At 51.2% G+C, this 12,517-nt stretch overlaps 1 protein-coding gene across 1 annotated transcript in view; it reads right to left on the reverse strand.

Moving 5' to 3' along the window:
• Positions 1 to 12,517, reverse strand: part of EEF2K (eukaryotic elongation factor 2 kinase) — a 54,532-nt gene that overhangs the window by 13,011 nt on the left and 29,004 nt on the right. The window contains exons 5-14 of the mRNA XM_063099124.1: positions 11,968 to 12,005; positions 11,356 to 11,527; positions 8,344 to 8,493; positions 7,784 to 7,916; positions 7,433 to 7,560; positions 6,488 to 6,689; positions 5,021 to 5,088; positions 2,620 to 2,697; positions 1,737 to 1,799; positions 44 to 178 (exon numbers count right to left, since the gene is read on the reverse strand). Coding sequence (XP_062955194.1) covers positions 44 to 178; positions 1,737 to 1,799; positions 2,620 to 2,697; positions 5,021 to 5,088; positions 6,488 to 6,689; positions 7,433 to 7,560; positions 7,784 to 7,916; positions 8,344 to 8,493; positions 11,356 to 11,527; positions 11,968 to 12,005 — 1,167 coding nt within the window. The remainder of the gene's footprint in view (positions 1 to 43; positions 179 to 1,736; positions 1,800 to 2,619; positions 2,698 to 5,020; positions 5,089 to 6,487; positions 6,690 to 7,432; positions 7,561 to 7,783; positions 7,917 to 8,343; positions 8,494 to 11,355; positions 11,528 to 11,967; positions 12,006 to 12,517) is intronic.

Here is a 12,517-nt window from a genome sequence, read left to right on the forward strand (position 1 = left end):
CCGGGTTAGTGCGGAGAGGACTCCGAATGGACATCACCGATACCTTCCCCAAAATGGACTTCCCGATTTTCTTTTCAAGGTCCAGAGCATTGAGCCTTTGCACTTCCTGGGCCACGGCCGAAGGCCTCGGCAGGTGGAGGCGGGAGGAGTTGAGGAGATTCCACTTCTCCACACAGACCTGAAGGGAGAGAACGAGCAGGGTGCAGTGCTGGGGACACGCGCTGTGACAGCTGGCAGCAGCCCCCGACACAGGAACCTGACTGGCAAGAGAGGGAGCAGACCCTTAAGGGATCACATTTTCTCAGACAAACACAGCTCTAATTATTATTATTTTTTTGCAGTTAGCTGGTAACAAGGATTGAAGCCTGGGCCTTGGTGTTATCACCCCCATGCTCTAATCAAGTGAGCAACTGGCCAGGCCGCCTCAGTCATTCCAACTGCACCAGCTCGTGGGTGCTGAGAGCGCAGCATCAGGACACAAGGGCAGGCAGAGCAGACTGCAGCGGCTTGCTTGAAGAAGCATCCTCCCCCACCATTTATCAATGGGTTTGGTTGGGGGGGGGGTTCAGCCCTAAGCCACCTCCTTTGCCAGCTCCCCACACAAGGTACCAGAAGAGTCTGACTTCAGACCTTCCAGCAAATCCATGTGGCTTTCCTTTGTGAGTCACCACAACACCGTGGGCTACATCAGCAGAGTGCTTCAAGGAACAAGTTTAGAGAACACATCATCTCTGCCCTGAAAGGCAGTTGTGTTCATGAAAACCATCCTACAAGGCACAGGGCAGCCCCCACAACAGAGAATGATCCAGCCCAGAATGCCAGTAGTGCCGTGGTTGAGCAACCCTGCTCCACCTGAGCTGAGCCATGGACCTGACCAAGACACACACTGTGGTAAATAACCAGTGCTCTGGAGCAGCAAGAGGCAGGTGTGGGGCGTGCAGGGAAGGCCCCTGGAGGAAGTCACTGAGATCCAGGCTTGGAGAGTAGGTAGGATTCGAGGTGGAATGACCAGAAGGGGAGGAAGGACCTTGCAGGTGGGACAGAGACTCACAGTGGAAAATCTTGAAGGTGCGAGGTTCAAAGTATGTTTGGAAGGCCACTAGAGAGGAGCGTGTGGGGAGTGGGGCTGGCCTGATGATAACCATCATCTGAGATGCTTGCAGGCGTACCAGCCGTGACCTGGGGAAAGTTACTTAAGACCCCAATTTTCCCATCTCTACAATGAGGATGCATACCAGCCTATCTCGGCTGGCCAGTTGCTCAGCTGGTTAGAGCGCGGTGTTGATGACACCAGGGTCATGGGCTCGGATCCCTATGCCGGCCAGCCACCGAGAGAGAAGATAGAGAGGGGAGAGGGAGAGGGAGAGGGAGAGGGAGAGGGAGGGAGAGAGAGAGAGAGAGAGAGAGATGAGCCTATTTCATGGGGTGGCGGCAAGAAGTAAATTGATTGATGCTGTGAGGCACCTCCACGGCAAGCACTTTAACATGTGAGCTGGAGCTGCCGTTGTGATTTCCCTCTGGGATGGGGCTGTCCTACTCTACTCTAATCCTCTCCTGCATCCCACCAGGGCAGAGACTCCAAAAGTATCTGCCAAGGGGCTTTGCTCCTTTGCAAAATCTTCCTTTAGGAGATGTGTGAGGCAGATGGGCAAGTGGCAGTGACACGAGGGAGGAGAAACAGCTTAAGAGCCGGGAAAGGCCAGCAAGCTGCAGACAGGGCCCCTTGGGCGCATTACCCGTCCGGAGCTGCCCAGGCTGTCTTCATCAGACTCGTACCTCCGGTTACTGTTCGAGTGGACCTGAATGGAGGCAGAGATTAGAGTGATCCAGAGAGCGGGTCTCCCTCCCAAGAACCTCCTCCTGAGAACCAGCCTGGCCCTCCCAAGTTCCCTCCTCCCAAGAACCAGCCTGGCCCTCCCAGGGAAGCTGGAACCCTTGTCTGCCCAGCAGAGAGGATGCCGGGTCACAGGTAGGAATGAGGTGCTGCTGCAGCCGGAGCCTTCCTGTCCCTTTCCCCGTGTGAACAGGTGGAACTGACTCGAAGGCACAGGATCCCAGCAGACCCTTCTGGGAAGGGCCGTGAAGCCACAGGAGAAACTGGGCCAAGTCTTTCCTCTAGTCAAAGCTTATATTGCCTGATTTTATTCACAATCATAAGGATGAGAATCAGAGGTCTCCCAGCAAGACTGGCCTTGATACACAGACTTAACATTGGCACATGGTAAAACCTCTAAATGGCCGAAGACACCAATCTCTGGGGCCCTCCCCAGGGACTGCTGGGGTCCTGTACCTCTGAGCTGTGCCTTCCCCCCTACACCAGCTCCGGCCAGCCTGCTAGCCAGCATCCTCTCCGCTCTGCAAGCAGAGGCCCCAGCTTCACCGGAAGACCTGCCCACCATTTTCAGCCTTGCATCTCGGCCTCCCGCTTGTCTCTTACTGGACCACCGTGCCCTGCTTCATTTTCTTCCCTGCATTCACCTTTATCTGAAATAATCTCGCTTATTCATGCACTCGGCATGCTCTTGGGACCCGCTCACACTCCCCCGCTAGCTTTTTATCCTCCTGGAGGATAAATGAGGCAACAGGGGACTGCAGTCTCATTTCCTGGGGGTTCCTTACGTGCTCTCGGGGCTCAGGGTCATCCAGCTCACCCCGCTTCTCACTGGGGTAACCGCTGTCCCCACTGTTCTCGGAGTCCTGTGGAGAGAAGCTAGCCTCAGGGTCCCAGTGGTCCTCGGATTACTAGTGATGGTGGTGCCACTTGGATATCCCTATCATTGTCTCACCATCTCACTTAACATCCTCTCCCTCCTGCCCCTTGTCGGTTGGATAACAAAGAGCAGTTTAAAGTAGTGGTAAAGAGCTTGGGCTCTGAGCTAGACTGCCTGGGCTCGGGTCCTGGCTTTGTCACTCACAGCTGTGACCTTGGTTAACCTCTTGAGCCTCAGTTTCCCCAGCTGTGGGGATTCATGAAAGCACCTCTATCAAAGGGCTATGCGGATGAAATACGATGTGATGCTCTGAGAATGTGGATCGCAGTAAGAGCTACTACTAAGAGTGGCTCACCCATTTCACAGGAGGAAAAACAAAGGCTGATTTAAGGGCTATGACCCATGCGCAAAAATATAGCACTGGGAACAATATTTACTACAACTAAGCCCTGGACCAGAACTGTACAGGTCAGCTGGACATAGTTTTATTCTCCTAGACCTGAGTTCTGTTCTGAAAGGGAATCTGGTATAATTTAGAATCTCTCCCAACGTTGAGTTCTGGCCCTCTCTGCACATCACTTGCAGTAATCAAACACTTCTCTTTTCTTTCCTTCTTTATTCTACTAAGAAGTATTTCATACAAACAAATAAGAACAGAGAATACTAAAATGAACTCCAGTGCACTTGCCACCCAACTTTGTCAACTCCTATCATTCCGCCTTAGTTACTGTAGATCTTTTATTTTTAAAGGGAATTTAAATATTACCATTAAAATGTAGACCTCCGTGTGTGCCTCCCCATCCCATTCACTTTCCCCTCCAGATAAAACCACTTTCATGAATTCATACTTCTCACTTATTGTTTTTCTTTAGATAGACCATTTTATGTTACTTAAATATATGTTTAGAAGAAGCTTGGTATCACTACCTTAGAAGTAAAACCTTCCTCGCTCTCACACACAGGTGGGAGACATTTAAACATATACGATGAAACCCCTGCCACCCCAAGGAGCTGTGTTATCTTAAAAAGGCACCTGCCCTTGTCCCTAGACAACCCTGAAGGCTTTCCTACCACCCTCCCCACAAGGCCTTTGCTCTATGTGAGCTGAAAGGGTATTTTTATTTTTAGTATCTCAGCTTTTGAAACTGAGATATGATTTACATACAACAAAATTGTTCAGTTTGCTGAGTGAAAGGCACACTTTCTGCAGGCCAGGGGCCCCAGACACCACAGTCCTTGGACCTCACCAACATGCAGCCTTGGGAATCACTCCCAAGCGGTGTGACAGAGAGCCTCATTCAAGTGCCAGCTCTGCAACCCCGGTGAGGCAGTCAACTTCTCCAAACCTCAGTTTCCTCATCTGAGAAGCAGCAGGAATACTTACCCCAAGGTGGGGAATAAAGCAGCAAAGGACAGCAGTACAGAGGGGGGAACCCCAGCTCCATATCTGGGTGGCCGTGAGCAAGTGTCTTAACTTTTCTGTGCCTCAGTTTCCTCATTTATCAATCAGAGATCATGAGAGAACTGCCCAAGCAGCTGCTATCACTGGGCGTAAGCAGCAGGAAGCAGCCATCGTGTCAGCTATGATTACTTTTTTCTTCCACTGAAGAACTCTGAAGAGCCACCAACAGGGAACTAGAAACTTTGGGGCAATCTGAGAATGCAGGTTGAAGTGAGCTTGTGGTCTGTGCTGGTGTGACATTTCTGCTAAGTCTGTTTAAAAAATTCATATGATCCCTGTACCAGCCGGCTACCAAAAAATAAATAAGCCATATGAATTTTTAATTTGATGCCATAATATATGTTTGTGTGAATGCAAGTGCCTTCAGTTTTCCACTACTGAGTCACCCTGAAAGCTGCAGGAAATGTCCTGTCTATCCATCCTGAGAGTGTCACAACTCACTGTGCTACACGTTACACATCTGAAACCCAGGATAGGAGCCCCACAGAAAACCATCCATACATATTCCAAACTCAAACCATCCACACATATGCCAAACCAAAACCAGGGCTGAGCATGGCATTTACTAGAAGGTCGAATTGTTGCTGGTTTGGAGTCCCTCTTCCCTAATCATCTTTGGGAAATGCAATGGATCCAGCTCTTCCAAAGAAAAGCTCTGCCTTGGGCAGAAGGCTGACATTCATCTGCCTCCTCCCCACCTCCTGGCAGTGCCTGGAGCAGAGCCAGGCTGGGCTGCCCACCTCTGAGTCTGAAGATTCACCCTCAGTTTGCAGTGGGAGTGAATCCACTCCTCCCACCCCTGCTGGGGTCTCGAGCCTGCAGCCTCCCCCCACCTCTCTCCACTTACCCGGGGGTTGTCCAGTTGGTCGTGGTCTCTGGATGCCATGTTATCGAGGTCACTGAACACCGGCCAATCTGGGCAGGAAGAAATGGAGATAATGCGCTGGTTCCACCGGTGGAACATTCACAAGACCAACCTATGGCCTAGAGCAGACCTCCCCTGCCACCAAACCTTTTTTTATTTTTAATTTTTAAAGAAAGGCACAAAAGCAGGAGAATGTTGTCAGCCCCAGGAGGGCTACAGTTCCTCCTCAAGAACTCACTCTGAGACTGCCACTTGCCTGCCATGTGGTCCTGAGCCAGCACTTCACCTCCCGCCTCCTCAGCATTGTCATGATGCAATTACGCTCGTAATGTGTTAATCAGAACAAAGTGCAGTTGTGAAGGAAGAGAAGACATTTGTACATTTGGGGCCTGATGAGTGGGCCTCGGATGGCTTCAAATCCAACCAGCTCTTGCTGGTTCCCTGTCTCTGTCTCCTGCCCTGAGCTCTCTCGAGCCAACCCTGTCTGGCCATCTGCTTTTATACAGTTCATAAGAATGGTTTTTACATTTTTAAATGGTCAGACACGCTCATTCATTTAAGTATTTTCTATGGCTGCTTTCCTGCTACAAATGCAGAGACCATCTGGCCTGCAAAGCTTAAAATATTTACTCTCTTGCCCTTAAGAAAAGTTTGTCGACTCCTTCTCCAGACTATTCCAAAGGCCTTCCTGTGGAGACATCTAAAAGGCTTCTTTCATGTTTTGACATTAAAATCTTTCTCTCCTGCCCTGAGCTGCTTCCCCACAGCCTTTCCCAGCTGAATAAATGGCTACACCATCCTTCTAGTTCTTCAGGCCAAAACTGTAGGATCAGCCTTGCCTCCCCTCTTTGCTGCAGACCCCACATGCGCATCAGCAAACTCCATTACTTCAACTTCAGAAATAAAGATTCTGTTCTTCTCCTCTGACTTATTAACATAACGTTACGAGAGTTCCTAATGTGGAAAAACCCTAAGATTCCTGTGAAGACCCTACTGCATTATGACAGACTACTCTTCTAAGATACTACTAGTTTTTACTTGTTAATACTTTATTTAGAATTTTTGTGTTGTATATATATGAAGGTTTTTCAAAAAGTTCATGGAAAAATAGAATTAAAAGATAATAAAGCACCCTCATTTAAGTGAAGTTGGGATATAGTTTTCCTTTTTGGTGTTTTGTCAAATTTTGACATAAGGGTTTTGCTAGGTTCATAAAACACACTGAAAAATGTTACCTTGTTTTCTACAACAGGGGTTGCTTTTATAACATTTGGATGACCTGTGTCTTGAAAGTTCATTCAAAGACCTCACCCATAAAACCATTTGGGCCGTGAATCTTTTTGGCTAGCATGTCTGATTTTCTAACATAAATGAAAGCCAGTTTAGCTCTGGTCTACCTGTTGCCCGTCCCCTCCAATCACAAAGACCAGGGACCAAAACATCACTCACGGAGGTGGTCCAGTTTCTGGCTGTGTGGTGTGGCCGAAGATGGGGAGGAAGGGAGAGAGTCAAAGGTAATGTCGCTCATGTTCTCATCTCCTGAGTTCTCTGAAAGGCGAAGGAGCAGGGGGGGCCGGCTCCCAGAGAGGGTCCTTACTCGGGGGCTCCCACACTTTTCCTCTGTCCCCCTCAAGATGGTCTTGGCTGATTGCTGGGGACATTAACAGGGATACTCATGTCACTCAGGCACCCTCTGGGAAAGGAAGGGTCTTCCTATAGTTCCCTCTAACCCTGAAGCCCTTTCAGCCATGGCTCCTATGCATGCCTGTTTAGAGGCTGATAGAAAATCTAAAAAAACATCAGTGAGGGATTAACCAACTGTAAGGCCTCAAAGAATGGGCAACTGGAACAGGGCTCAAAGGCCTGCCAGGGAGCGTCCACTCCCTAAAGCACAGACCACACTTTACAACCCTGAGCTGGAGAATGTAGCCCGCTATATGTCCAGAATCCCCAGCCGATCTTTGCCAACATTCTCTTGTATCTGGTCTATGAAGCAGGGCTTGTGGCGGGATGGGAGGATGGGGTGGGGTGGGCTCCTTCTAGACACAGAGAGCTGCCCAGAGCCAGGTCTAAGTCTAGTCCAGTCATTTGTCAATGCACCACACAAACACACACCACACACCTTCTCTCACTTTCTCTCCATGTCTATTCCCCTCACTCTGGTCAAAAATGGTCCCAACTCAGGCAGACAACAGCTACTCTATTATGGGGACTCTCAGGAGGGCTTTGTACACTGAGTTGGGGGCACTGGGGCACAGAGGGGACGGACTCTTCCAGCCCTGACAGTCTTCAACAGCACATTGCCAGGCCTGGCTGTCATCACGCAGGGAAGCAGGGCTTGCTGTCGTAGTGGAAGGGCCCGCCAGTCTGAGCAGGTTCACACAGGGCACTCACCAGCAGCTTGGCGTTCTGAGTCACTGCGTCCCTCTCCCGTGGTGAGAGGTCGAAGGGGGCAAGGCCCATGCTCTTACAAATCCGGTTGCAGGCATGAGAGTAAAAGAAGAGAGCCATCCCCCGGACACCTGTGGACAGAGCAGGGGTGTCGGGTATCTGGTGTCTGGAGGGTTGCTTTGCTTTGTGACAGGGGCGGGGCAGCACCTCTGAGCTGGAGGGTCTCACACATCCCAGGCTCCCATCTCCAGGCCAATACACGGTCTCAGCCTGTTTCCTTGGGTGTACAAAGAGCTCGGAGATTTTAGGGGGGAGTGTGGTCTCCATGGAAATAGGCTGGCTTTTCCCACCTACCTAGGTTGCCGTCTCCAAAGTCAGTGCCCGTCTCGGTGTGGATCTGCGGGTCAGTGTACAGGTCCCCCACACCCTGGATGTCCACCACTATTAGCTGATGGCCAGAGCGCTCGAACGTGAAGTGGCTGAAGGCCTGTGGGTGATAGGAAGAAAAAGGTGGTTGCAATAAGCCAGGCTGTGGGCTTTGCAGACACTGGACACACTACTCTGCGAGGTGGCACTGCCCCCACTCTGCCCATGCTGGGGGCTTTCTCCACTAGGAGGAGTCATACAGAGGAAGAGACAAGGAAGGGAGGCCTATTCAATACAGCAGGGACTTTGGGGATGGAGGTCCTGTGGCCACCTAAGGTCTGCTGACAGAGGCTGGCAAGGGGTGACAGGTGTCCCATTACAGAATCTCCATCAGAATGCTCCACGGAGCTTGAGGGTCTTCTGGGGGTGTGAGGCCCCATACCCACAGGGACCTCCTCTCTAGGGGCTGAACCTGGTCAGGCTCCCACCCTGAAGGGCGGGAGTGGGTGGAGGGTGGAGACGTGGGCACAGCCAGCTCAAAGCCCCACCTGCGGTGTCAGGCGGATGTTGTCATCGCGAACGAAGCCTGAGTTGGAGTTGTACTTGATGTACTTGCCCTCAATGTAGTGCTCCAGGTGGAAGAGGGGCCTGCCCGGTCTCTGCTTCAGCTCGATGATGCACATCTGCATGATGTCCACCTGGCGGGAGGGCACGCGGGTCAGGAGGAGGGCGAGTTGGTGGGGGGAGGGCAGGGCCCAAGCAGCAGGGCTCACATGCCAGCTCCGTCACTTACAGCTGTCTGCAGCAGGAACTGCTGCCTGTCCCCAGAACCTGTTCTCCCCTTTCCTTTTTAGAATGAAACCCCCATCCCTGGTGTTAACAGGACACACAGCCATCAGTGAGGGATGACATTGCTCAGCTTCTCTTGCACCTAGGTGTGGTAACGTGACCATGGTTAATCAGCCAATGGGAAGTGACATGCGCAATGATGTAATTCTGTCTGCCCTGCAAGGAACACCCCACCTGGGAGCTGGAACTGACAACAGGCCCACAGCACCCACCCCCCGAGGGAGGGCAGGGCAACAGACAAAAGGAACCATGTCTCCAGATGACTTCATGCAGGTGAGCCACCAGCTCACCCCAAGTCATCCGCCAATGTGGGATGTCATGTACATGAGAAAGAAACCATTTCATGTCAGCATGTATTTGTGGGTCTGTTTGCTGAGCAACTTAGCCTGTGCCTTGCACTAACACTGTGAATGTGGGCAAGTTACTTCACCTCTCTGTGTCTCAGTTTCCTCCTCTATGGAATGAGGACCTCAGATTTAGCACACAGATTCAATCCGTTGATGTATGAAGGAATCAGTCAATATTTGCTCATGTCATTCTTATCAGTCAACACAATTCTAGAGTGATATATACTACCCTGTAAACAGCAGCTCTTTCCCTGCAATGCGAAATTGTGGGGAACTCTGACATTCTTTGCTGAATTTTTTTTTTTTTTTTTTACAAAGTATGTGTTTATTTTGTACACAGAAGAAAATGTCTGAATAGTGTGTATGGTTTGTAAAGGGGGGCAGGAAAGACCTGTGACTTGAACTTGGATCTCCTGCCCTGTTACACAAGGACTTGCCCATGACACCTGTCCCCCTCAACACCACCCACATGAGGGAGGAGCCAGGTCTGGGTTTCCCAAGGAAATGACCATCCAGGGAGGGTGAGTCACCAGACAGGCAGATAAAAGCTGCAGAGGCCAAAGGGGCCCAGAGCTGAGAGCTGAGAACTTTCCCCAAACACGCCTCAGTTCTGAGAACCAGCCTGATGGAAAGAAAAGGAGGGGTGGTTCTCAGAGGGCTCCAGCCCCAAATGCTGGCTCCATCTCTACGTGGAAGACTGCAGCAGGGACACCTGCTTGGCCAGAGGGCTCACTGAGCACCCGCTGTTTGCAGGGCCCTGGATTAAGCACTTGGGGTAGACACAACCATGAGTGGATAAACAATACCTCCTCGAACAAGCATGTTATCATTTGCTGGACACCTACATGCTAGGATAGAGCAGTGAACAAGATAGAAGAAATCCCTGCCCTCCGGAGAGACAAGCAACTAAAATATTAACTAAATGAACAATGCTCTTTCAGACAGCACTAACTGCTCCAAAGAAAACAGAACAAACCAAAATGAAGTAGCAGAGGCAACTGGGGTGGAGGAGTGGTCCGAGAGAACCAAGCTGGGACCCAAACCATAAGTAGCAGCTGGCCTCACAAGCATCGTGGACACAAGCAATGCAGGCTGGGGGCACAGCCTGAGCAAAGGTCCTGAGGCAGGAAGAAGCTTAGGGAGGAGGAGGGAGGAGGAGAGAGGAGGCCAGGCAGGAGCATAGCCAATTACTGAAAAGTCACAGCCCCCAAGGGTGGGAACTGTAGCTTCCTCTGTCCACCCCAAGTGTGCTTAATCAGGGATCCTGCAAACAGCAGGTGCTCAGTAAACTCTGCTGGTTGCCTGGAAGTGCGGCTGTCCTGAGGCACCCAGGAGAAGTGCCTTGTATCTAGTAGGTGCACATACAACAGGAGAGCTGAGCTGTGAGTTTAGGCAGGGCAGAGGCCTGGGGCAGCACTTCCTCAAATGGCTGCAGGCAACAGGAAATTCCCCCGGCCTTAGTCACCAAGTGCCCTCGGGGCTCAAGTGAAGAAGCCAATCTGGCAACAGGTTGAAAGCTTAGATTTGAGCCCTGGCTGCAGCCCTGCTGGTTGGGCAAATCCTCTAACTTCTTTGAGCCCTGGGTTTCCCAGGTAGCAGATATGGTATCCATCCCCCTCCTGCTTTTTCTTGGGAGCCATCCCTTCCCCAATCTCAGTCTGTGTGGTCTGGATGGGATGCCCTACATTCCTGGCTCTGAGGGTGGGCACATGGCTCAGGCCTGCCCAATCTGCATAATCCCCCCCCTTGGCCATTGCAATTGGCTCAGCAATAAGCATTCACCTAATCAGACCCAATGAAACCCTGTTCTGAGACTTTCATTGGAACTTCTGGGAAAATAGGTGTCATCATTCCAACAAGGTTGCTGAGAAGGGAGAAAGCAAGACTGCAGCTGCTGGGGACTGACACACCACAACAAGGGGTGAGGCTGCCTGAGCACAACACCAACGCAGAGGAACACCCAGGTCACAGAGGGACAAGATTCCTGACAACCTCAGTTAGGTCCTAGATCCAGCCATGCCTGTGTCTGACACTATTTTTCAGTTACATGAAGCAATGAATTCTCTTTTTGGAGTAAGCCAGTTTGAGTGGGTTTCTGTCATTTGCAAACAAAAATCCTGACTAACAGATCCCATCTGTAAATGGAGATAAAAACATTACAACCTCAGAGCTCTGTTTTTATGAATAAACGACTCTCAGCAAGTAGAGTACTTGGTCTGTCCTGCTCAGTGAATGTTGGTTGTTTTTGCTACTGTTGAGAAGGTAAAGAAGGGACTGTGTGACTGGCACTACCATCGCCCTCATCCCCAGACACTGAGCCCAGCTGCCCTGGCATGGGAAGGTAGCAGGTGGGGTGACACGTACCTGCTTGGGGGGCTTGTGCCGATTATACTCCTCCCCCCAGAGCTTGGCTTCCATCTGTAGACGCACGTCCTCAAAGTACACGTCCCTGTCCATGGGCTCGATGTAGCGTTTGGCCACGTAGTTGGAGGCTCCCTTCCACTGCTGGGCGTGCAGGAAGTTGGAGAGCTTCTTCCTGGGGGGAGAGGCAGCAGGGGACCTGCCTGGAGGGTTCACCAGGGACACGGCCCTGGGTCCTCAGGACAGCCAGACCCTGCCTGACCTGGCTGACTGGCTAGAGGCAGGAGCAAAATGCAGGAGGTGGGAGAGGCTTCCCTGCCCCACTGCAGCTTTCAAGAGAAGGGAAGAGGAGTTAAGATCATTGCTGAAGGTCTCCTTTCCCATTTCTCTTGGCCTCCAAACACCAGAGGAGAGATTAGCAGGATACTTCTGTTCTACAGGAGTCCATCCCCACAGCCAGGCCCAGTGTGTGGTCCAAGAGAGACCACATAGAGAGGAGACTGGGCTACAGGAAGGCACAGGCCACTGTCTCCAATCCGTGGCTGAAAATGTCCCAATGCCCCAGCTTTTAGGAGCCTTTGAGCAGGGCCCCAAGTACCAGATGGATTCACTTACGTCCTGAAGCACTCCCTCATTGCTCCACGGCCAAAGGGCTGAAAGACAGCACAAAGAGAGTTATTGGTCCCCACACCCCACACCCGAGTCGAGAGATATTCCCCTTGGACGTTACTGGCTGAATGGATGCCCTGGATCTCATCTCAACCCTAAAATCCCAGGGCCCCTCCTCCCACACCCCAGCAGCATAGCCTGCTGGGCCTCCCAGTCTGGAGGCTGCCAGGATGGTGAGGACCACCCCATTCCTCCACCCCAGCACAGAATGTTGGGAGGGACAGTGCATGCCAAAGGATGTTTTTGCAGCCCTGTCCATAATAGAAAAAAGTGGAAACAACCTAAATGTCCATTAACAATTCACTGCATAAATCAGCCAGGTTTATTCATTATATGAAATACTATACAGTGATGAAAATAAACACAAGATGTTGAGCAAAAGCAGCTGCGCTCAAAAGAACAATTGCTGCGGGTATACGGCTCCATTTACACGACATACACAAATGGGCAAATTCAAGGGAGATGGACTTCAGAGTGGTGCCTACCCTTGGGTGGA

This window comes from Cynocephalus volans, chromosome 6 (assembly GCF_027409185.1).
Source record: "Cynocephalus volans isolate mCynVol1 chromosome 6, mCynVol1.pri, whole genome shotgun sequence".
NCBI classification, from domain to species: domain Eukaryota; kingdom Metazoa; phylum Chordata; class Mammalia; order Dermoptera; family Cynocephalidae; genus Cynocephalus; species Cynocephalus volans.